The 25,615-nt window shown below is 43.0% G+C and overlaps 1 protein-coding gene across 1 annotated transcript in view; it reads left to right on the plus strand.

Moving 5' to 3' along the window:
* Positions 1-25,615, plus strand: part of LOC140212538 (NFX1-type zinc finger-containing protein 1-like) — a 64,308-nt gene that overhangs the window by 9,771 nt on the left and 28,922 nt on the right. The window contains exons 4-6 of the mRNA XM_072283477.1: positions 6,881-7,087; positions 8,094-9,743; positions 21,449-21,577. Of these exons, the coding sequence (XP_072139578.1) occupies positions 6,881-7,087; positions 8,094-9,743; positions 21,449-21,577 (1,986 nt within the window). The remainder of the gene's footprint in view (positions 1-6,880; positions 7,088-8,093; positions 9,744-21,448; positions 21,578-25,615) is intronic.

Genomic DNA, 25,615 nt, shown 5'->3' on the forward strand with positions numbered 1-25,615 from the left:
TCTGTACCCTCTCCAACGTCAGCACATCCTTTCTTAAATAAGAAGACCAAAACTGCCCACAGTACTCCAAGTGAGGTCTCACCAGCGCCTTATAGAGTCTCAACATCACATCCCTGCTCCTGTACTCTATTCCTCTAGAAATGAATGCCAACATTGCATTCGCCTTCTTCACCACCGACTCGACCTGGAGGTTAACCTTAAGGGTATCCTGTACGAGGACTCCCAAGTTCCGTTGCATCTCAGAACTTTGAATTCTCTCCCTATTTAAGTAATAGTCTGCCCGTTTATTTCATCTGCCAAAATGCATAACCATACACTTTCCAACATTGTATTTCATTTGCCACTTCTTTGCCCATTCTTCCAATCTGTCCAAGTCTCTCTGCAGACTCCCCGTTTCCTCAGCACTGCCGGCCCCTCCACCTATCTTTGTATCGTCAGCAAACTTAGCCACAAAGCCATCTATTCCATAATCCAAATCGTTGATGTACAATGTAAAAAGAAGCGGCCCCAACACGGACCCCTGTGGAACACCACTGGTAACCGGCAGCCAACCAGAATAGGATCCCTTTATTCCAGCGGTCCCCAACCACCGGGCCGCGGACCGGTACTGGGCCGCAGAGCATGCGCTACCGGACCGCGAGGAAATGATATAGATTTGGCGATATGAGTCAGCTGCATCTTTCCTCATTCCCTGTCATGGGTGGCACCTTTCCTCATTCCCTGCCGGGCCACGAAGAAACAATATGATTTGGCGATATGAGTCAGCTGCACCTTTCATCATTCCCTGTCACGCCCACTGTTGAGCCATTATGCACGCGAGGTCATTACGCGTCCATGTCAGCGCGGGAAGGAGATCAACTCCTCGCTCTTGCAAATGACGGCGGGCTGAAAATTATGTTTGACAATAACATCTCTGCCGGCATTCCGGATCAAAGTCAAGGCTCAATATCCTGAGATAGCCACAGAAGCACCGAAAACATTTCTTCCATTTCCAACATATCTCTGCAATGAATGCAACAAAAACTAAATTGCGGAATAGACTGGACATAAGGAACCCCCTTCGAGTATCACTGTCTCCCATCACCCTTTGATGGCACCGTCTTGAGCCCAGGGATCCCACTGATTCAGCGATATTGGTGCGTTGCAATGATTTTATATGTTCATAGGGGGAAATATGCGCTGTGTTCAATATCCAAATGTTACTTAAAATGTTGTGATGCTATTGACTTGTATAACCATATAACAATTACAGCACAGAAGCAGGCCATCTCTGACCTTCTTGTCCATGCCGAACGTTACTCTCACCTCGTCCCACCGACCTGCACTCAGCCTATAACCCTCCATTCCTTTCCTGTCCATATAGCTATCCAATTTAACTTCAAATGATAATATCGAACCTGCTTCTGCCACTTCTACTGGAAGTTCAACACTTACTTCAAGCTTCCCTGTTCTCCCCTGATAATTGACTTTTCGCTATATTCATGCGAGGAAAATATGCGCTGTGTGTTTAATATTAAATTCATTAGATAAAACCTTTTAGAAATGAAATTGAGTGTATTAGCCACTTATCACCGATATTCCGGTCAGGATTAACTCCCCCCCTGCCCCGCCCCGAACAGAATCGCCAAAAGCGAAAAATAATCGGCACGTGCACGCATGTACAAGTCACACATGCGCACTGATGCCCGCGCAAGGCTTCATGGTCATTGTAGTCTTTCTCGGGGTAAACCCAACGTATTTGACTGCTACTCTTGTCCATTGCCAACCCTACCCACGCCCCCCCCACCCCGGTCGGCCAGTCGGCAAGAATATTGTCAATATGAAACCGGTCCACAGTGCAAAAAAGGTTGGGGACCTCGGCTTTATTCCCACTCTCTGTTTCCTGCCAATCAGCCAACACTCTATCCACGTATGTAACGTTCCTGTAATTCCATGGGCTCTTATCTTGTTAAGTAGCCTCATGTGTGGCACCTTGTCAGAGGCCTTCTGAAAATCCAAATATACAACATCCATCGCATCTCCCTTGTCTAGCCTACTTGTAATTTCCTCAAAAAATTGTGATAGGTTTGTCAGGCAGGATTTTCCTTTAAGGAATCCATGCTGAGTTCTGCCTATCTTGTCATATGCCTCCAGGTACTCTGTAACCTCATCCTTGACAATCGACTCCAACAACTTCCCAACCACCGATGTCAAGCTAACAGGTCTATAATTTCCTTTTTGCTTCCTCGCCCCCTTCTTAAATAGCAGAGTGACATTTGCAATCTTCCAATCCTCCGGAACCATGCCAGAATCTATCGACTTTTGAAAGATCATCGCTAATGCCTCCGCAATCTCCACAGCTACTTCCTGCAGAACACGAGGGTGCATTCCATCTGGTCCGGGAGATTTATCTATCTTTACACTATTCAGCTTCCTGAGTACTTTCTCTGTCATAATTGTGACTGCGCACACTTCTCTTCCCTGTCACCCTTGATGTCTTCCTCAGTGAATACTGATGCAAAATACTCATTCAGTTCCTCCACCATCTCCTTATCTCCCATTACAATTTCTCCAACATCATTTTCTATTGGTCTTATATCTACTCTCACCTATCTTTTACCCTTTATACACTTGAAAAAGCTTTTAGTGTCCTCTTTGATATTATTTGCTAGCTTCCTTTCATAGTTAATCTTTTCCCTCTTAATGACCTTCTTAATTTCCTTTTGTAAGCTTTTAAAAATTTCCCAATCCTCTGTCTTCCTACTAATTTTTGCTTCCTTGTATGCCCTCTCCTTTGCTTTAACTTTGGCTTTGACTTCTCCTGTCAACCGCGGTTGCATCCTTTTTCCATTCGAAAATTTCTTCTTTTCTGGAATATACTTGTCTTGCACCTTCCTTACTTCTTGTATAAACTCCAGCCACTGCTGCTCTGCCGTCTTTCCCGCCAGTGTCCCTTTCCAGTCAACTTTGGCCAGTTCCTCTCTCATGCCACAGTAATTTCCTTTACTCCATTGAAGTACCGACATTCGGCTTCTCTTTTTCAAATTTCTCAGTGAACTCAATCATGTTATGATCACTGCCTTCTAAGGGTTCCTTCACCTCAATCTCTCTAATCACCTCCGGTTCATTACACAATACCCAATCCAGTAAAGCCGATCCCCTAGTGGGCTCAACAACAAGCTGTTCTAAAATGCCATCTCACAGACATTCTACAAATTCTCTCTCTTGAGATCCAGTGCCGACCTGATTTTCCCAATCCACTGGCGTAATAAAATCCCTCACAATTATCATAACACTGCCCTTCTGACAAGCCTTTTCTATTTCCTGTTGTTATTCGTAGTCCACATCACTGCAGCTGTTTGGAGGTCTATAAATAACTGCCATCAGGGTACTTTTACCCCTGCGATTTCTTAGCTCAACCCATAAAGATTCTGCACCTTCCGATCCTATATCACCTCTTTCTAATGATTTAATATCATTTCTTACCAATAAAGCCACGCCTCCCCCTCTGCCTACCTTCCTATCCTTCCGATACACCGTGGATCCTCGGACATTCAGCTCCCAGAGACATGCATCCTTTAGCCACGTCTCAATGATGGCCACAATATCATACCTGCCAATCTGTAGCTGTACGACAAGATCATCCACCTTATTCCTTATGCTTCGTGCATTTAAGTATAACATCTTAAGACCAGTATTTGGTACTTTTCACTCTGGTTTCACTGCAACTTCATTGCACTGCAACTCATCCCAATGGCTACAAATTTGCCCCTTCACCTGCCTGTCTTTCCTGACATCTTTACTGCTCACTATCTTAGATTTATTTCTGTTTTCCCCTTCCTTCACTCTATCACTCTGGTTCCCATCCCCCTGCCAAATTAGTTTAAACCCTCCTTAACAGCTCTATTAAACTTTCCCGCCAGGATATTGGTCCCCTTCAGGTTCAGGTGTAACCTGTCCTTTTTGAACAGGTCATACTTCCCCCAGAAGAGATCCCAATTACCCAAGAATCTGAAGCCCTGCCCCCTGCGCCAGTCTCTCAGCCACGCATTCATCTGCCTGATCCTACTATTGTTGCCCTCACTAGCATGTGGCACAGATAGCAAACCCGAGATTACTATCCTGGAGGTCCTGCTTCTCAGCTTCCTTCCCAACTCCCAGAAATCTCTCTTCAGGACCTCCTCCTTTGTCCTATCTATGTCATTGGTACCAACATGTACCAAGACAACTGGCTGCTCACCCAGGTTAGAAGGGACAGAACCAACAGGATAGAATGAAGTCGAGATCGTGAGTTCGGTGGGGCAGGAGCAGGCAGAAACTTCGGGCTTACCCAAATATTCAGGTTTGTGGTTCTTGGGTAGGAGGTAGAAAAGAGCAGTGCAGAATAAGGGAAGTACGAAGATGATGGCAGTGGATGGGAGATATCCAGAGTTGAAGAGGTTGGTAACGATGCAGAGACATGGCTTAGTGTCTCCGAGTGGGGTCCTTTTCAAGGTGTAAGTTAAAGGAGGTGCTAAGAGTTGCCGCTTGTCCTCAGTAAGGTAGAAGTCAGTCTGCCACATTACAACAGCACCCGATTTGTGGGTTTGATGGTGAGGTTGGGATTGTTGCAGAGGCTCAGCATTATTTTGAGGGTTTGTGTACCTCTGCAATTCTGCCTCTCGAATCACCTACAGTTCTACTCCCTTTTATTCTTGGATAGAGTTTTCATGAATGCTTTGCTTTTTTGCAAATTCAGGATCATTCCGCATCTTTTACTTTGTTAACCATTTCTGAGTTTCCCATTTCTACTGCCAATGAATTGCTTTATTATGATCTAGTTATCCGGCACTTTTCTCTTTTCTCTGGCAATCTGAGGTATGGCTGGGCTCCACAAACTTTCAAGGATATGGGTGAGGAACAGATGTGGTGGGATCAGTTATCCCATCTTAAAGATGATAAGGTTAGCTTTATTTGTGGGAGGTGTATCAAATGATTGAAGCTTACATTGAAATGTGTCATTTGCATAAATGGCCAACAGTCTGAAGATATTGCCAACATACTAACCCTAACCCATACAGTATGCCTTTACAATGTTGGAGCAAACTGGACCATACAGGAAAAAAACCCATGCACTCGCAGAAGCGACATATAATCTCCTTACAGACTGCAGTGGAATTTGAACCCTGATCGCTGATTAATAGCACTGTATTGCGCCAGCCACTACTGTATCTGTAGTTTCATTAGACCACAAGACATAAGAGCATAATTGGGCCACTTTGCCTATTGAATCTGCTTCATTTCATCATGGATGATTTACTGTACCACTCAACACCATTTTTCAGCCTTCTCCCTGTAATCTTTGATTCCCTAACTAGTCAAGAACCAATCAACCCCCGCTTTAAATACCCAATGACTTGTCCTCCATAGCCATTTGTGGCAATGAATTCCACAGATTTTCTACCTTCTGGTTAAAGAAATTCCTCCTCAACCCTGTTTTGAATGGATGTCCCTCTACTCTGAGGCTGTGCCCTCTGATCCTAGATTCACCCATGATAGGAAACATGCTCTGCTCATCAACTCTCTCTCGGCCTTTCAATATTTGATCGATATGACCATAGGATTGACTTCAACTGCACAATACTACTGTGCCACGCCAATAGGTTCTGGAACTGCCTGGTGAAGGAAGCCATTGAAGTTAAACTAGAGAAAGCTAATTTTAACGAAGATGAAGGTGTCATGCTAAGTTAGAACCGGGATTCGGTTGTAAACAAGGTGGGCAAGAGAAACCTGATTGGATGAGGACTAACCAGTCAGGAGGGATAGATGATGGGGGTATATCCCTGATGAAGATGGTAGAGTTTGTCATCGAAACGTTTGCTAAAATCGATAACTATCTGGCTGGAAGCCCGAGAAGAGTTTATTCATCATATACGCTGGGAAAGCGTTAGATCCTTGTTCTCTTCTTATGAGTTTGCTGTTGACCCACATTTTCTCTTAAGTCTTATGAAAATGTACTTACATGTTTTGATTAAGTATTCCATTAAATAAAGTGAATACAAATGACAGAAAAGATTAAATGAAAATTTGAAATATCATTTCATTGAGACAGCATGTCCAACTATCAACATCAGTTGTTCATTGAACATTTCCTGTAATCTGTTGCTTACATGCATGGTTTAGCAGGAGAAATCAAAGTTTAAAAAAAATTATCGTAAGAGATGTTTTAGATTGGTTTTTGAAGTACATGTTAAAATAGTTCAATGTCAAACTTATGTCATTGCTTCTAGTGCCTTGAGCGAAAATTGCTTCAGATAATTTTATCTGGTGTTAATATTGCTCATGTAAGGGTACAGAGAATATAAGGAGTGCTAATATGGCTTTCAACCAGGAAGTCATCCCTGTTTTGCAGGTGAACTCCCCTACAGATAGCTATCGGCTGCAGTGAACCCTACTTCTCGCTTTATAGTTGCCAATGTCTTCATGAAGGAAACACTGTGGATATTTTCATTGTGATATGTGGATCTTTACTTGCTTGATTTTGTTCAGGCCTACATGGGAGAAGGAATAAAACATTTAAAGCCTCATTCAGAATATGGCTGATATGCAACTTAATCCTGTTTACCTCCCATTTCCCACATACCAACAAGTGCCCTCATCCAACAACAAAAGAAGTCCAACAGTCTTGGACTGAACATTTCAATGAATTGCCTAGTTCATAGACTTAGTGAGAGAGATTTCCAGACTTCAATCCCTTTTTGACACCATCATGTCTTCCTTTCCTGGTAGTGTTTCTACAGAGGGGAGAAAAGAAGAAAGAATATTCCTGAAGGCCATCCCTCTCCCCAGCTAATAGACTGGCAAGACTTACATTGCATCTGTAGTTTTTCAATTCCTCTTCCTCTTCTTTTGAAATTTTCAGGATCAAGAGGTGGACGGCAACAAAGACAGCCCCAGCAAGCACAGAAGAGGTCTGAGAGTGTATCTGCAAAGGACAGGAGTAGACAGCGGGACCAACCTGAACCTCGCAGAAGAAATCCCAAGTTCTATGGAAGCCAGCCTAACCTGCTGGACATTGACAGAAAAAGTAGTGGAGTAAATCAGACACAAAGTCACCAAGGACCACCAGGTTAGCAGAGGAGGATGCATGGAAACCTGAGGATAGACATGGTCTGTGGAGAATTTTGAAATGTTAAATCATGTTGCTTAACTGTATTGAGTATTAGTTTGATCATGGATGAGGATATCATAGGGAGTGCACTCTGGATCGTTATCCAGTCAGTTAAAAATGACAAATTTACAGATCAAAATCTCCTGAACTATATAAAATTATTTTTGGTGTGCAGTTTGATAGTCATCAGACCATCCATGAAAATGCCCTTCCTTTCTTTCCCCAAAAGATAGCACAGTCATGAATTAAATTTACCTGTGAGAACAGACGAACTTCACCTTGGTGTCTCATTGGAAATGCTTGTACTTCCAATAGTGCCATTCTCCCTCAGCATTGGATCAGTTGCAAAAGTGGGACCTCTGACTTTGGTGAAATTACTACTAATCGTGGAAGGCTTCTTGAACCGCCTAAATCATTATTGTGATGGTGCTCTCACAATACTGACAAGCAAGGATATTTGGGATCATGAGCAACACACACAAAATGCTGGAGGAACTCAGCAGATTAGGCAGAGGGGAAATAAAGAGTCGATATTTTGGGCTGAGACTGGTAAGGAAGGGAGTTCAAGCTAGAATAAGCTGGAGGGGATGAGCACAAGCTGGTTGATGAGAGGTGAGATCAGGTGAGTGGGGGTGTGGGAAGAGGATGATTCAAGAACTTTGACGTAATGGTAATCTTATGCACCCATTTCCTTGGTTTTTTTTGTAAGTGATTGAATTTATAGGATTAACCTAATAATCCTTGATTAGTTGTGACATTGTTGGACGTAGATTATGCACACTTTGCCCTTGGCTCACCATGGGAGAGGGAGTGAATTGCTCAGGCTGGTGGATGTGCTATCAGTTCAATAGTTTGGTTAGATCCAGGTGAGCATGTTGAATATTATGGCTTTCTCGCTTCCCAAAGGCTGCATATCTTAGTAATGCAAAATATTTTGGTTTTCTTTTTAATGTTGCAATTATAGGGAGACAGCATTTCTCACGAGGAATGGAGAGAGATACCATTCAAACTAGCCATGATAATACTTCACGGCAACAATACAAGGGAGCTCGGACTAAAAACAAATGTGGAATCACTCATCTGCGTCACAATTTTAAACCTTCAAAGGAATCCCGTGAAACTGATGCTGAAAATCAGGGAACCCTGGATGGACAAGAGCTAATGCGGCTGTCTACAATGTATCCAATAGACATCGTAATGAAGTTGACCTCTCCCGGAAGTGGTGTCAAAGAATTCTTAAACCAGGTGAATATTGAAAAAGACTTAATTGCATCCTTTCTGAAAATTCTTCGCATGACATTCTATTGCAAATCCAACCAACGGAGTTTGCATTATCTGCTGGAGCTGATCAAGAACTCCATGTTTCTGAAAAATGTTCTTCCTGCATTCATTATCAATGCTCAGACTGAAGTGTTGCAAGAGGCACATTTGGAAAGTGCTACACATCTTGGTTATATACTAAATTTGCTCTGTCAGCTGATTACTGTCTATCCTGCCAGTGCTTTCTTGGATGTGTCTCTCCTAGCTACAATGGTGCAATCGACGTCAAACTACCTGCAATCTGTTGGCTTCCCCATCTCAGAGGAGATGGAGAAGAACTTGCATAACCTGCACCAGATGATTGCCTGTTTGCAGGAGAAAAAGAGAGAAGGGTCATTGCTTTCTGATACCTATACCTACTTTGTGGCACCTACAAAGAATGATTTTAGGCATATTTCAATATATCCGACTTATAAAGACATCCATTTAATCAACAAACCTTTTGTGAGACCAAATATAATCAATGAAGAATATCCAGACACTGCTACATACTTAGACATCCAGTTTCGCCTGCTCCGTGAAGACTTTGTCCGGCCATTAAGGGAGGGAATTTCCAAGTTGCTGAACTGTAGCCAGAAGGATCTGCATAGACAAACAATAGACGACATTAGAATTTATTTTAATGCCCGTGTCCTGGATCCACTATGCACACATAGCGGTGTCTTTTATCAGGTTCAGTTTGATAACGGAATGTTAAAGCACGTTCGGTGGGAGAGCTCCAAGCGACTGCTGTATGGGTCTTTTCTTTGCCTCTCCAAAGATAACTTTGAAACAATGTTGTTTGCAACAGTGGCTCACAGAAACATTACAGAACTGACCAAGGGCATCATCACGCTCAGTTTTATTGAAAGCAGTCGGTTGGATTTGGTGGACATAAAGTCAACAGATTCTTTTCTAATGGTTGAAACAACTGCATACTTTGAAGCCTATCGTCATGTTCTAGAAGGTTTCAAAGAGATCACAGATAATGAAATACCCTTTCAGAAGTACATAGTTCAATGTCAGACTTGTGTTGCAGAGCCAAAGTATCTAACACATAGTTATCAAAACTATAATATAGACCCTTTGTTGGATGATGAAAAGAGTAAACCCCCAAAGCAGTTCAACAACAGCAATTACATGAACAGATTTCTTCAATCTAGCACGAGCTTTTTCCACGGTAGTAAATTCAATGTGCTTGACTTTGGAGCATGGCCTTCAAAAGAGAGATTAAAGTGCGATGAGTCCCAAATCGTAGCCCTGCAAACAGCTTTAACTAAAGAGCTCGCTATCATCCAAGGCCCACCAGGAACAGGTAAGGTGAACTTAAAGACTTCATGTCCTGAAAAGAACTTTAATTTAAAAGACCACCACCACCCCAATCCCCCTATTTTCTCTGGAGACTCTCTGGTGTTTAACTGAAGTGTGATTATTGCTGTGTGCACATCTGCTAGTGCATACTCAGGTCTCGTAACAATGAAATGCCCTTGCTAATCTGCTCTAAGAGGTGCTCATTGAGGGTTTAATTTTGGTTAAGGCATCAACAAACTGAGCATTCTGTTCAGAAGACTATGATCTCAAAGACCACCACATCAAGTAGTTTAGTACTATATCAAGAATATACCAGAGATTTCCACAGTATATCATTCCTTTAACATGCAGCAGACATGTAGCTTATTCTGTGTTGCATTCTTCCTTGTGTATTATGAGTTAACTAGAATTGCTATAATTCACCTGCAGTGCTTCTGATGACATTGATAAATTATGCAGTGAAAAAGGTGTATCTTGTTTAAAGTATGAAGAACACGTGTTCGTGCAGCTCCTTTCTGGCGTGTTTTCGCTTCAGAGGAGTCTAAAAGAAGCACGTCTGCAAATTTTGTTTAATAGTTGATTGGCTGATTAGCTCATTGAGAGCCAATATAAAAATAGCTGAGGCCAAGCATTTTGGAGTGGACACCTGTGGGAGTGGGCCGTTGACGGAGTGGAGGAGCTTTGGCTCAAGAGTCGTTTTGTATGAAGGGACGGAGTAAGTGCCACCGGTGTTTGGGAGTAAGAGTAAACTTTTGGAAAGGCACAGGTACACTTTTACTACTTTGTTGACCCTTAGTCCTTGGTTACGTGTAGACAAGGTGGTAATCAGGGCTGTGGAGTGCTCCTCCTGCAAGATGTATGAAGTCAGGGAGCCTCACGGTCTCCCTAGTAATTACATCTGTGGGAAGTGCATTCAGCTGCTGCTCCTGGCAGACCAGGTCAATGAATTGGTGATGCAGTCAGGTGTACTCGGGAAAGGCTGGGTGGTTCATAGGTAAGAGCTTTTGTGACGCGGTCACATCCAATATTCAGATTTTAGATAAATGGGTCACCAGTGGGAGAAGTAAGTGCAGTAGACATTCAGTGCTGGGTTCCTCTGTGACCATTCGCCTCACAAACATTATCTATGGATGCTATTGAGGATGTCCTTTCAGGGTCTAGCAGTAGTAATCAAGTCTCTGGCCCTGAGACTCAGCTGAAAGGGTACCATCAGACAGTGATAGTGAGAGGAGATTTGATAATTCGGCGGGGGTGTGACTCTGACATTGCAGAAGAAATGCCAGGATGACGTTTTCCTTCTGTGTGCCAGGGTTAAGGATGTCTCTGAGCAGCTGCAAAAAGAAGTTCTTGAGGGGGAGGGTAAACAGCCAAAGGCCTTTGTTCATGTGCAGATGACATAGGCAGATCATGGGATGAGGTCCTGTGAGGTGACTTGAGATGCAAAAGAAACTAGGTTAATACGTAGTGAGGTCTTGATCATATGTTTATTCCAAAGAAGTGAGTATTTGTAGCTTTGAAGCACATTAAGTGGGCAAATTTCCGGGGACTGACTAAGTGCAAGTTCCAATGAATTACAAAGAAATCTTTCTTAGTTATTCAGATGAGCTGAGGAATGGTAAATGTATTTCATTTAAAATCAGTGTGAATTGATGCATTTTGGACACCTAAACCAGGTTAGGATTAATACAGTGAGTGGCAGGGCACTGATGAGTGTTGTGAAACAGGGTTCTGCACAGTTCACTGAACAATACCACACAAGTGGACAGCATGGTGAAGAAGCTATTCAGCATGATGGTCTTCATCAGTCAAGGCACTGAGTTCAGGATCAGAGATGTTATCTTGCAGTTAGCTAAGTCATTGGTGAGGCTGCACTTGGAGTATTGTGCACAATTTTAGTTGCCCTGTTTATAACAAAGACATGGTCAAGTTTAGTGTGGGCACGTGGCCAAGTGGTTAAGGCATTGGAGTAGCGACCTGAAGGTCGTGAGTTCGAGGCAGCGTATTGTGTCCTTGAGCAAGGCACTTAATCACATATTGCTCTGCGATGACACTGGTGCCAAGCTGTATGGGTCCTAATGCCCTTCCCTTGGGTAACATTGGTGTCGTGAGGGGAGACTTGCAGCATGGCAACTGCTGGTCTTCAATTCAACCTTGCCCAGGCCTGTGCCCTGGAGAGTGAAGACTTTCCAGGCACAGATCCATGGTCTCGCAAGATTTAACGGATGCCTTTAAGTCAAGTTTAAGAGGGTGCAAAAGAGATTTATGAAGATGCTGCCTGTTCTGGAGAGAATGAGTTACAGGGAGAAGTTGGCCATAGTGGAACTTTATTCCTTGGAGCATAGAAGAACAAGGGATGACCTCAAAGGAATTTATAAAATCATGAGCGATATGGATTAAGTAGATGATCATTGTTTTTTCCGTAGGCTTGGGGAAATGAAAACCAGAGGGCATAGTGAATTTGCAGTCCTTTGCAGTGAATAAAATACAAAGTGTACCCATTGTTGTGGCACAGGAAGAACGGCTAACTTGCACACTCAGAGGCAGAAAGAAAGTTAAATAAACTCTTATAGTGATGTCAGTAGAAGGATAAATCTTGTACAGGTCGATGGAGAGAACTTTCTTAATGTTGTAGGAATATCCTTCTGTTTTAATTTTATGGGTATTTTAATCCTCCTTGAAAAAGAGGTCAGTAGAGAAGGATTGTTATTTAAATACTCAGAGTCAATACAATTCTTCCTAGAATATTTAACAATGTTTATTTTTTTTTAAAAAAGCACCATTCCTTAAGTAGTGCTTCAAATCATTACAAAATAGACAACATAGGTCAAGGATGGACATCTAGAGCAGGGGTTCCCAACATGGGGTTCATAGACCCTTTGCTTAATGGTATTGGTCCATGGCAGAAACCCCTGATCCAGAAGGATCCTTTGCTGTCAGGGACTAGACCCATCACTTATTACACATTCAGCCTTTTTTTTTTTTAAAAAGCTTGGAGATCCAATAGTTACTATTCATAGCCACGCAACCTTATTTCCTTTCTGCTAGCTCTGATGTATCTCATTGTGAGAATATGTTAGCAAACAGCAAGGCCAACAACCGTCCCTATCAGTCATAGAGCACATGGAACCAGCCCACATACTCCGTGTTGAACTGCTACTCTGCCGAGTCACCTGGAACAGAGCCCTTCACGCCTCTCCCATCCACATACCGATCCAAACTTCTTAATATTGCAATCAAACCTGCATCCACCACTTCTGTTGCCAGCTCATCCACACTCCCCACCACGAGTGAAGAAGTTTCCCCTCAGCTTCTCATTAAATATTTCATCTTTCACTCTTGACCTATGACCTCTTGTTTTAGTCTCACCCAACCTCAGTGGAAAATCCTGTTTGCATTTACCCTATCTATATCCCTCAATTTTGTATACCTCTATCCAATCTCCCCTCATTCTCCCATGCTTCAGGAAATACAGTTCTAACCCATTCAATGTTTCCCGATAACTCAGGTCCTCAAGCCCCAGGTAACATCCTTGTAATTTTTCTCTATGTTCTTTAAATATTATTGATACCTTTCCTGTAGGAAGATGACCAGAACTAAATGCAATACTCCAAATTTGGCTTCACCAATGTCTTACACAATTTCAACATAACATCCCAATTCCTGTACTCAGTACTTTAATTTATGAAGGTAAATGAGCCAAAAGCTCCCTTTATGACACTAGATACCTGTGATGCCACTTTCAAAGAATTATGGATCTTTATTTCTAGATCCTGAACTCCTCAGTGCCTTACCGTTCACTGTGTATGTCCTGCACTGTTTTGTCCTCCGACAGTACAACACCTAACATTTGCCTGCATTAAATTACATCTGCCATTTCTCAGCCTGTTTTCAAGCTGGTCCAGAACCCACTGCAAACTTTGAAAGGCTTCTTTGCTGTCTATAATGCTCCTAATATTGGTGTAATCTGCAAATGTTCTGATCTAGTTTGCCATGTTATAAGACCACAAGTCCTAGGAATAGAATTAGGCCATTCAGCCCATTGAGTCTGCTCTGCCATTCAAGCATGGCTGATATATTTGCCCTCTCATCCATTTGATACCCTAACTAACCAAAAGCCTATCCACCTTGGCTTTAAATATACTGAATGACTTGGCCTTCACAGCAATAAATTCCACAGATTCACCACCCGCTGACTAAAGAAATTCCTTCTCATCTCTGTTCTAAATGGACCTCCCTCTATTCTGAGGCTGTACCCTCTGGTCCTGGACACCCACTATATAAAACATCCTCTCCACATCTACTCTTCCTATGCCTTTCAATATTTGATTTCAATGAGGTTCCCCTTCATTCTTCTAAATTCCAATGGGTACAGGCCCAGAGCCATCAAATGCTCCTCGTATGTTATTCCCTTCATTCCGGGAATCATTCTTGTGAACCGCCTCTGGACTGGATCCAATGCCAGCACATTATTTCCTAGATAAGACTGTTCACAATACCCCAAGTGCAGTCTGACCGAAGCAACACTCACAACACGCTGGACCATACACCTCCCTACACTATATTCCATCTTGCCACTTCTTTGCCCATTCTCCCAAGGTGTCCAAGTCCTTCTGCAGACTCCCTGCTAGTGTTGAAGAATCAGTGCGTGGACTGCAAATTTCACCACGTCCTTCAATTATATCATCCAAATCGCTGACGTATGACAAGAAAATAAGTGGTCCCAATACCAACCCCTGCGGAACAACGCTTGTCACTGGCACCCAGCCAGAATAGGCCCTCTGTATTCCAATTATTTGTCTCCTGACACTCGGCTAATCTTTTGTCCTTGCTGGTATCATTCCATAATACCACGGGCTGTTATCTTGTTAAGCAGGTTCAAGTGCAGCAGCTGGTCAGATGCCTTCTGAAAATCCAAGTAAACAACATCCACTGACTCTCAGTTGCCTATGGAACCATAGAACACTACAGCACAGAAAACAGGCCATTCAGCCCTTCAAGTCTGTGCCGAAACATTATTCCACTAGTCCCATTGACCTGCATCCAGTCCATAACCCTCCAGTCCATAACCCTCCAGACCTCTCCCATCCATGTACCTATCCAATTTATTCTTAAAACTTAAGAGTGAGCCTGCATTTACCACTTCAAATGGCAGCTCGTTCCACACTCCCACCACTCTGAGTGAAGAAGTTCCCCCTAATGTTCCCTCTAAACCTTTCCCCTTTCACCCTAAAGCCATGCCCTCTCGTATTTATTAATCCTAATCTAAGTGGAAAGAGCCTATTCACACTTACTCTATCTATACCCCTCAATTTTGTAAACCTCTATCAAATCTCCCCTCACTCTTCTACGCTACAAGGGATAAAGTCCTAACCTGTTCAGTCTTTCCCTGTAACTCAACTCCTGAAGACCCAGCAACATCCTAGTAAATCTTCTCTGCACTCTTTCAATCTTACTGATATCCTTCCTATAGTTAGGTGACGAGAACGGTAAACAATACTCCAAATTTGGCCTCGCCAATGTCTTATACAACTTCCCCATAACATCCGAACTCTTATACACAATACTTTGACTTATGAATGCCAGGATGCCAAATGCCGTCTTTACAACACTGTCTACCTGTGACATGACTTTCAGGGAATTATTATGTATCTGAACTCCCAGATCTCTTTGTTCTTCTGCACTCCTCAGTGCCCTATCATTTACTGTGTATGTCCTACCTTGATTTGTCGTTCCAAAATGCAACACCTCATACTTGTCTGCATTAAGTTCCGTCTGCCATTTTCTGATCCATTTTTCCAGTTGGTCCAGATCTCTCTGCAAGCTTTGAAAGCCTTCCTCGCTGTCCACAACACCTCCAATCTTAGTGTCATCAGCAAACTTGCTGATCCAATTTACCACATTATTATCTAGATAATTGATATAGACAACAAACAACAATGGTCCCAGCACAGATCCTTAAGGCACACCACTAATCACAGGCCTCCAGTCTGAGAAGCAATCATCCACTACCACTCTGTCTTCTCCCACACAGCCAATTTCGAATCCAGTTTACAACATCTCCATAGATACCTAGTCTCTGAACCTTCTGAACTAACCTCCCATGTAGGACCTTGTCAAAGGCCTTACTAAAGTCCATGTAGACAACATCCACAGCCTTTCCTTCGTCTACTTTCTTGGTAACCTCCTCGAAAAACTCTACAAGATTCGTCAAACACGATCTACCACACACAAAGCTATGCTGACTATCCTTAATCAGCCCTTAGCTGTCCAAATACTTGTATGTCTGATCTCTCAGAACACCTACCAATAATTTACCTACTACTGATGTCAGGCTCACCGGCCTGTAATTACTTGGTTTACTTTTGGAGCCTTTTTTAAACAATGGAACAACGTGAGCTACCCTCCAATCCTCCGGCACCATACCCATGGCTAAGGACATTTAAAATATTTCTGCCGGGGCCCCTGCAATTTCTACACTAGTCTCTCTCAAGGTCCGAGGAAATATCATGTTAGGCCCGGGAGATTTATCTACCTTTATTCCCTGTAAGGTAGCAAGCACCTCCTCCTTTTTAATCTCTATATGTTCCTTGACACTGCTGCTTGTTTCCCTTCCTTCCATATATGCTATGCCAGTTTCCTGAGTAAATACTGATGCAAAAAAATTGTTTAAGATCTCCCCCATCTCATGAGGCTCCACACATAGATGACCACTCTGATCTTCTAGGGGACCAATTTTGTCCCTTACTATCCTTTCAATATACTTGTAGAAACCCTTTGGGTTTACCTTCACATTATCTGCCAAAGCAACCTCATGTCTTCTTTTTGCCTCCTGATTTCCTCCTTTAGTATTTTCGTACATTTTCTATATTGTTCAAGTACCTCATTTGTTCCTTGTTGCCTATACCTGCTATACACCTCTCTCTTTTTCTTAACCAGGTCGCCAAGGTACCTTGAAAACCAAGGTTCCTACGCCTGTTAACTTTGCCTTTAATCCTGGCAGGAACATGCAAACTCTGCACTCTCAAAATTTCACCTTTGAATGCCTTCCACATACTGAACACATCCTTGCCAGAAAACAACTTATCCCAATCCACTCTTCCTAGATCCTTTCTCAATTCCTCAAAATTGGCCCTTCTCCAATTTAGAACCTTAACTCGAGGACCAGACCTATCCTTACCCATAATTAACTTGAAACTAATGACATTATGGTCACTGGACCCAAAATGTTTGCCGACACATACTTCTGTCACCTGATCTGCCTGGTTCCCTAATAGGAGATTGAGTATTGCATCCTCTCTCGTTGGTGCCTCTATATATTGATTTAGAAAACTTTCCTGAACATATTTGACAAAATCCAAGCCATCTAGCCCTTTCACAGTGTGGGAGTCCCAGTCAATGTAGAAAGTTAAAAACCCCTATATTACGACTTCCTGTTACTTACATCGGTCTGCTACCTCTCTACAGATTTGCTCCTCCAATTCTCTCTGACTAGTGGGTGGTCGAAAATACAACCCTATTAGTGTGGTCACACCTTTCCTGTTCCTCAGCTCCACCCATGTGACCTCTGTAGGCAAGCCTTCTGGGCTGCCCTGTCTACACACAGCTGTGATATTTTCCCTGACTAGTAATGCCACTCCTCACCCTTTCATTCCCCCCCCCGCCATCACGTCTGAAACAACGGAATATTAAACTGCCAGTCCTGCCCCTCCTGCAATCAAGTCTCACTAATAGCAATAGTGTTATAATCCCACGTGTCAATCCACGCCCTAAACTCATCTGCCTTACCTACAATACTCCTTACATTGAAATAAGTGCACCTGAGAACATTTCTGTCACGTACAAACCTTTGCTTACTGTCTGTACATGCAGTCCTTGCATGACCTTCATCCTCCTCCACCTCACTATCTGCTCTAACTCTGGTTCCCCTCCCCCTGCAAATCTAGTTTAACCCCCCCCCCCCCGAGTAGAACTAGCAAGCCTACCTGCAAGGATGTTAGCCCCCTCCAGTTCAGGTACAAACCATCTCATTGGAACAGGTCCCACCTTCTCTGGAACAAAGCCCAATTGTCTAGAAACATGAAGCCCTCCCTCCTGCACCATCTCCTTAGCCACGTATTTAGCTGCATTATCTTCCTATTTCTAGCCTCACTAGCATGTGGCACAGGTAGCAATCCTGAGATCGCAACCCTGGAGGTCCTATCCTTCAAATTTGCACCTAACTCCCTAAACTCTTTGTAGGACCTCCTCCTCCTTCCTCTCCACGTCATTGGTCTCTACATGGACCACGACATCTGGCTGCTCACCCTCCCTCCTGAGAATACCGAGAACTCGATCCGAGATATCGTGGACCCTGGCACCAGGGAGGCAACAGACCATCCAGGATCCTTGATCTCTCCCACAGAACCTCTTATCTGTCCCCCTAACTATCAAATCCCCTATCATTACTGCTCTCCTCTTTTCCCTCCTTCCTTTCTGAGCTGAGGGTCCAGTCTTGGTGCCAGAGACATGACCACTACAACTTATCCCTGGTAAGTCATCCCCACCAACAGTATCCAAAACGGTATACTTATTGTTGATGGGAACGGCCACAGGAGTGCTCTGCTCTTTCTGTCTATTCCCCTTCCCTCTCCTGACAGTCACCCAGCTACCTGCCTCCTAACTTTTAGGGGTGACTATCTCCCTGAAACTCCTGTCTGTTTCTGCCTCTGCCTCACGAATGATCCAAAGTTCATCCAGCTCCAGCTCCAGTTTCCTAACTGGGTTTGTCAGGAGCTGCAACTGGATGCATCTTTTACAGGTGTAGTCATCAGGGACAATTGTGCTCGCCCTGACTTCCCACATACTGCAAACAGAGCACTCAACTGCCCTAACTGCTGCCTCCATTACCTACTCCTAAGTTAATTAAATTAATTAAAGGAACTTACCCAGCCTTACCTCACCGGGAGCAAGCTTATCCTCAGCTGCTGCACGTCAAAGCCTGAAAGCTCCACTCCAACCCTGAGCCACTCACACACTGGCTGCTCCTCTGTCTGTCTGTATCTTGTTTTACGGCGGTTGGCATCCAGCTTAATGGTGCATTACCGCCACCCTCTGCTCTGGAATGTGCACTAAACATACATTCTAAATCCCTTCACCCAATCGCGCACGCGCACACACACATAATATATATATATATATATATATATATATATATACACATACATACACACACACACACAATCCTACAAATCCTACACTTCACCTCCCATCTTTGACCATCCTAGTATCCTATTCCTGTTTGTTCGTCATATTCTTTAAAAAAAACCCCTGTACCCCTTAAAAACGCTAAAAATACCCGGACGTGCTCTCTCACCCATGCCCAGCAACCCTTTTAATGTGAATTCCTGCATCCCCAACTCCCTTAATTTATTTCTCATCATCTCTCTCTGTATTCCATACTTCCTGCAACACAAAACTACATGTTCTTTTTTTTTTTTTTAAATTTTATTTGGATAAGGAATTCACAAATATCATGTACTTTTTTCACACATATAACCTTTTCCATTTTTTTATATGTATAAAACTACAATTATTTATACATTCTTAAGTACACATTGAGATGATATAAAAGGAAAATAAACATTTAAATAGATAATTATGTACTGTGGTAAATCTAACCTATTAGGCTAAGTAATGGAATTAGTTGTTAAGAAAAATCGTAATAATAGTTTCCCTACTGACTCCTCTTCCTGACATTCCTCACACAATCCTGTCTGGTGTTTCCCTATCATTTTCAATGTTTTGTTTAATGCACAATGCCCCAGCGTTAACCTAGTCCACACAATTTCCTCTCTTCTGTTTCCGTTACCTACCCTAGTAACTGCAACACTCTTTTGTATTTGATATAAATGCCTCCCTTTCCCCTCCCTGTCCCATCTTTCTTGCCGCATTCAGTTGACTTTTTCCCCAGATTACACACTTAACCTCTGCTTTACTGATACTAATGTGCATTTCCACATTTTCTTTCTTTAACACCCTCTTTGCCAACTCATCCACCCTCTCATTCCCCTTCACCCCTACATGTGCTGGAACCCATAGAAATTTTACCTGACCTCCCTGATTTGCAATTCTTGTAACTAACTGAAGGACTTCATAAAGTACATCTTGCCAACTGTTTGCATGAAAAGACCTTAAACTTGCTAGAACTGAGGATGAATCTGAACTTATCAATGCTTTGGCTTGTCTGGCTTTCTGCACCCATTGCAACGCAACCAACACTGCCAGCATCTCCACTGTAAACACCCCTAACTTATTAGATGTTCTTCTGCTGATCCCAATTTCTTTTGCTGGTATTACCACCCCAAACCCTGTTACTCCTGTTTCAGGTTCCTTCGCACCATCCGTATAAATGTGAGTATAATCACTATACTTTTCCATCACATGACAGTTAAATGCATTTACCAAATCTGTTTTATATCTTTCTTTCCTTTTTGCCTCTCACAAATGCCAGTCTATGTCAGGCCGTACAAGCTTCCATGGAGCTACAACCGGATGAACTACTGAAGGACTTATCCTCAGATCAAAGACTCCACATTCTTTCATTCATATCATTCCCTACCCGACTAAAGGTATCCCTCTGAAACCTCCCATTTTCCCAGCACTCCTGCAATACTCCTTTAGTAGGGTGAGAATCATTGTGCCCTTGCAAGTTAGCCCAGTAGTTTGCCATCAGTTGCATCCTTCTTAGTTCCAAAGGCATTATTCCCGTTTCTACCTGTAGGGCTGACACTGGTGACGTTTTAAAAGCCCCACTGCACACTCTCAAGGCCTGAGCCTGAATCACATCCAGTTTCCTTATAAGAGACCTAGCTGCTGATCCATATACTATATTTCCATAATCCAATACAGATCTTACTAAAGCCACATACATTCTCTTCAAAGCTGAACAACTTGCTCCCCATTCCCTACCAGTCAAACATCTCATCACATTTATTACTTTTTTACATTTCTGCTCAACTTTCCTGATATGGTCTGCCCATGTTAATTGTGAATCAAATATAACTCCCAGAAATTTAAATGATGCAACCCTTTCTAATTCAACCCCATACATAATCAACTTCTTCCCTACCTCAAACCTTTTCCTGGCTGCTCCTCTTCAGTTACCCCTCCTTTTATTTGTCCCTGCTGATTATCTCAGGTACTCACTCCCTCTAATCAATTAATCAACACTCTGTTTAACCCTTCAGTTGCCCTCCATGCTCCTTTTTAAAGCGCAGTCACCTGAGCTGCTTCCCAGCACTCAGCGCTCTCCAGAGCCTCTCGCTCCTCCTCCTGCTGCGACCGTTCCTGGATCACACTTCGATCTTGCATATTATTTCCTCAAAGAATTCCAACAGATTTGTCATGGAAGATTTCCTGACTAGGAAACCATGCTGACTTAGGCCTTCTTTATAGTACACCTCCAAGTACCCTGAAACGTCATCCTTGATAATGAACTCCAACATCTTCCCAAACACTGAAGTCAGGTTGATATCATCCAGATGATTGATATAGACGACAAACATTAAAGCACTGTTAGTCAGCCCCCTTTTCCAATTCTCATGTCTGACTCCTTATAATTGAACCAGCTGATGATATTAGGCTTGAGACAGGAAAACTACATTGTGTGTTCTAATCATTTATTTCATCAAGTTAATTTCATCTATTAATAGTTTGATTTTTATTTTATAGGAAAAACATATTTGGGACTGAAGGTTGTCAGCGTTCTCCTGGCTAATATGAATCTTTGGCAGTCTGAGTCTGGATCTCCTATTCTGGTGGTGTGTTACACAAATCATGCATTGGACCAGTTTTTAGAAGGTCAGTGGCTTCAATATATCAGGTAATTTTTCATCACCTCTTAATGTTGCTCCAATCCAACAGATCAATTGTGGTGCTTATCACTGTTACAAAGCTACAAAATGTGCAGTTTGTGATTCCACAACCTTGCTGGTTTTTGGGTTGGGGAAATTAATATCAAATCAATAAATTTTAGGGTTATGATAACCCGAGTGGAATTAATTTGTTTACATATGCTACACAATTCTGAACCATCTTAAGAATGGTTGAAATACATCAGGAACAAGCCATAAACCTTCTCGACCCAGTTCCAGAATACAAAAAGGTCAAATTTTCCACTTCAAGTATAATTTTCCACTTTCTATCTCCATACCTTTTAATTCTGTGTGCTTCCAAAAATATCACTGTCAACCCTGTATATACTCAATGACTGAGAACTGCCTGAGGTAGTGTTTATACCGACATTCACTTAAAATCAATAAAACCAATTATAAATAGCTGTGTCCCCAGCTTTAGTGCCTTGTGACATTGCAGCAGTAACAGCTCACTAATCTGAAAATGGCCTATTCCTGTTTGTTATTTTCTCTCTGTTAAACCATCCTCTTTACTCTTAAATGGGAAATGGAAGTAAAAAATGCTGACACTGTAAATTCTGAAATTTAATCTGGAGAGGCAGTAATGGGGGAAAAGGAAATGGCAGACGAACTTTGCATCAGTATTTTGCGTCAGGTTTCACAGTAGAAGACACTAGCTATATGCCAGAAATTTGGAAGTGTTGAGGCAGAAATGAGTGTAGTTACTGTTACCAAGGAGAAGGTATTTGGGCAAACTGAAAGTTCTGAAGGTAGATATGTCAGCTGGACCAGATAGACTATGCCCCAGGGTTCTGAAAGAGGTAGCTGAAGAGATTGTGGAGGCACTAATAGTGATGTTCCAAGAATCAGTATATTCCAGAATGGTTCTGGAGGAATGGAAAATTGCAAATGTCACTCCACTCTTTAAAAAGGGAGGGAGGCAGAAGAAAGGACATTATAGGTTGACTTCAGTGGTTGTGTGGGCACGTGACCAAGTGATTAAGGCATTCAACTAGCGATCTGAAGGTTGTGAGTTTGAGCCCCAGCCAAGGCAACGTGTTGTGTGCTTGAGCAAGGCACTTAATCATACAGTGCTCTGCGGCGACACTGGTGCCAAGCTGTATGGGTCCTAATGCCCTTCCCTTGGACAACGTCGGTGTCGTGGAGAGGGGAGACTTGCGGCATGGGCAACTGCCGGTTTTCCATACAACCTTGCCCAGGCCTGCGCCCTGGAGAGTGAAGACTTTCCAGGTGCAGATCCGTGGTCTTGCAAGACTAATGGATACCTTTATTTAGTGGTTGGGGAGATTTTGGAGTCCATCAATAAGGATGAAGTTTTGGGGTACATGGAGGAACAAGATAAAATAGGCTGAAGTCAACATGGTTTCCTTATGGAGAAATCTTGCCTGATAAATCTGTTGGAATTCTTTGAAGAAATAACATGCAGGATAGACAAAGGAGAATCAGTTGATTTTTTTTTGGATTTTTAGAAGACCTTTGACAAGTTGCCACACACGAGATTGCTTAACAAGATAAGATCCCATGGTATTACAGGAAAGATGCTAGCATGGATAGAAGATTGGCTGATTGCCAGGAGAAAAAGTCATTATAAAAAGGGCCTTTTCTGGCTGGATGACCAAAGTGATTACTCCGTGGCCAAATTTGTGGACAAAATGAAGGAAGGTGGAGGGTCAGATACTGTTGATGAAGCAGGGAGTCTGCAGAAGGACTTGGGTGGTTTGGGAGAATGGGAGGTGGATTCTTGTGTAGGGAAATGTGTGGCCGTATACTTTGGTAAAAGGAATAAAAGAGCAAAGTATTTTCTAAATGGGCAGAAAATGCAAAACTCACAGGTGCAAAGGAACTTGGGAGTCCTTGTGCGGGATTCCTAAAAGTTATCATGCAGGTTGAGTTGGTGGTAAGGAAGACAAATGCAATGTTAGCATTCATCTTGAGACGATTACAGTAGAAGAGCAGGGATGTTTTGCTAAGACTTTATAAGGCATTGGTCAGACTGTACTTGGAGTATTGTCAGCATTCCTGGGCTCCTTACCTGAGAAAAGATGTGCTGCCATTGGAGAGGGTCGAGAGGAGGTTCATGAGAATTATTGTGGGAATGAAAGGAGTGTTTGATTGGTCTGGGCCTGTACTTGCTAGAATGAGATTCAATTATGCTAAATCTGCTCCCAGCCGATTTATATTCCTTAGTTAATGTTATGTCATCAACATTAGAAGGGAATAAAAACAAGTTAGTTTCAAACTGCAGGAGGTGTCAGGAAGAGAGGTGGAGGCAGCCACGATATAGATTAGATTAGATTCAACTTTATTGTCATTGTGCCAAGTACAGATACAAAGCCAATGAAATGCAGTTAGCATCTGACCAGAAATGCAAAGAATAGTGTTATTTACAAAATAACTGCGAATAAAAAGTAAGTACTACAGCACACAAGTATAAAAGTACTGAGACAGTACAATACGGATGCAATACTGCTTAGCGCTGTGATGAGAGGTTCAGCAGTGTCACAGCCTCAGGGAAGAAGCTCTTCCTATGCCTGCTGGTGCGGGAGCAGAGGCTCGTGTAGCGCCTACCAGATGGGAGGAGAGTAAAGAGTCCATGGTTAGGGTGAGATGCATCCTTGATAATGTTTTTCGCCCTGCCCAGGCAGCGTTTATGGTAGATGTTCTCAATGGTGGGCAATTGGGTGCTGATAATCCGCTGGGCAGTTTCCACCACACGCTGGAGTGCTTTGCAGTCCGATACGGGACAACTGCGATACCACACTGAGATGCAGTTGGTGAGTACGCTCCCAATGGTACAGCGGTAAAAGTCCGTCAGTATCCTGGGACAGAGGTGAGCTTTCTTGATGCTCCGCAGGAAATAAGGGCGCTATTGCGCCTTTTTGATTAGGATGTTCAGGGACCAGGTGAGATCCTCGGAAATGTGGACACCAAGGAATTTGAAGCTTGATACAAACTCCACTACAGCTCCGTTGATGTAGATGGGGACGTGAGTGTGGCTCCTAGCATACCTGAAGTCCACAATGATCTCCTTGGTCTTCTGGGGTGTTAACGGCCAGGTTGTTGTTGGCACACCACGCGGCCAGGGGCTGGACTTCGTCTCTGTAGGCCATCTCATCATCCCCTCTGATCAGGCCAAGCACTGTGGTGTCGTCTGCGAACTTGATTATGGAGTTAGAACCATGTACAGGAACACAATCATAGGTGAAAAGGGAGTACAGAAGAGGGCTCAGCACACAGCCTTGAGGTACGTCGGTGTTCAGGTTGAGAATGGAGGAGTAGAGGTTGTCTAACTTAACTGATTGGGGTCTGTTAGTCAGAAAGTCCAAGGTCCAATTGCAGAGGGATGAGCTGACACCAAGCTGGCGAAGTTTGGTGATCAGCTTGGAGGGGATCACAGTATTGAATGCCGAACTAAAGTCAATGAACAGCATTCTGACATAAGAGTTGGGGCTGTCCAGGTGGGTCAGGGCAGAGTGAAGTGCCGTGGAGATGGCGTCCTCTGTTGACCTGTTGGTGCGATAGGAAAATCGATGGGGGTCCAGGGTAGTGGGCAGACAGGATTTCAGATGTGATAGAACCAGCACATTTCAAGCACATATTTAATTTTATTTTTATTTTAGATTTCTAGCCTGTGAATTTTTTTGGATTATCGTTCCTGAATGCATCTCCCCTGAGTGGGCTGGGGCCAACAGCAATGGAAATGTAAAGTATAGAATTGATAGGACAGATTTGCAGCTGAGATGGAGGAGTTTGTCCCCTCTAAACATAAGGCCAAAGATGTATCCAAATAGCTCCATCAGACGAGTGGGGAGGATATCAGGTTGGACTAGGTTACATTCATTGTTGGTTCTCAAATGCTTCAACTGAGTTATTTTAAGATGTTTACGGGTAATAGTTAAGAGTTAAGTTGTTTGCAAGCATCCCCCTTTACCTTTTAATATCACTTTAAATGGTCAATCCTAAA

The sequence above is a fragment of the Mobula birostris genome, chromosome 19 (genome assembly GCF_030028105.1).
Source record: "Mobula birostris isolate sMobBir1 chromosome 19, sMobBir1.hap1, whole genome shotgun sequence".
Lineage (NCBI taxonomy): Eukaryota > Metazoa > Chordata > Chondrichthyes > Myliobatiformes > Myliobatidae > Mobula > Mobula birostris.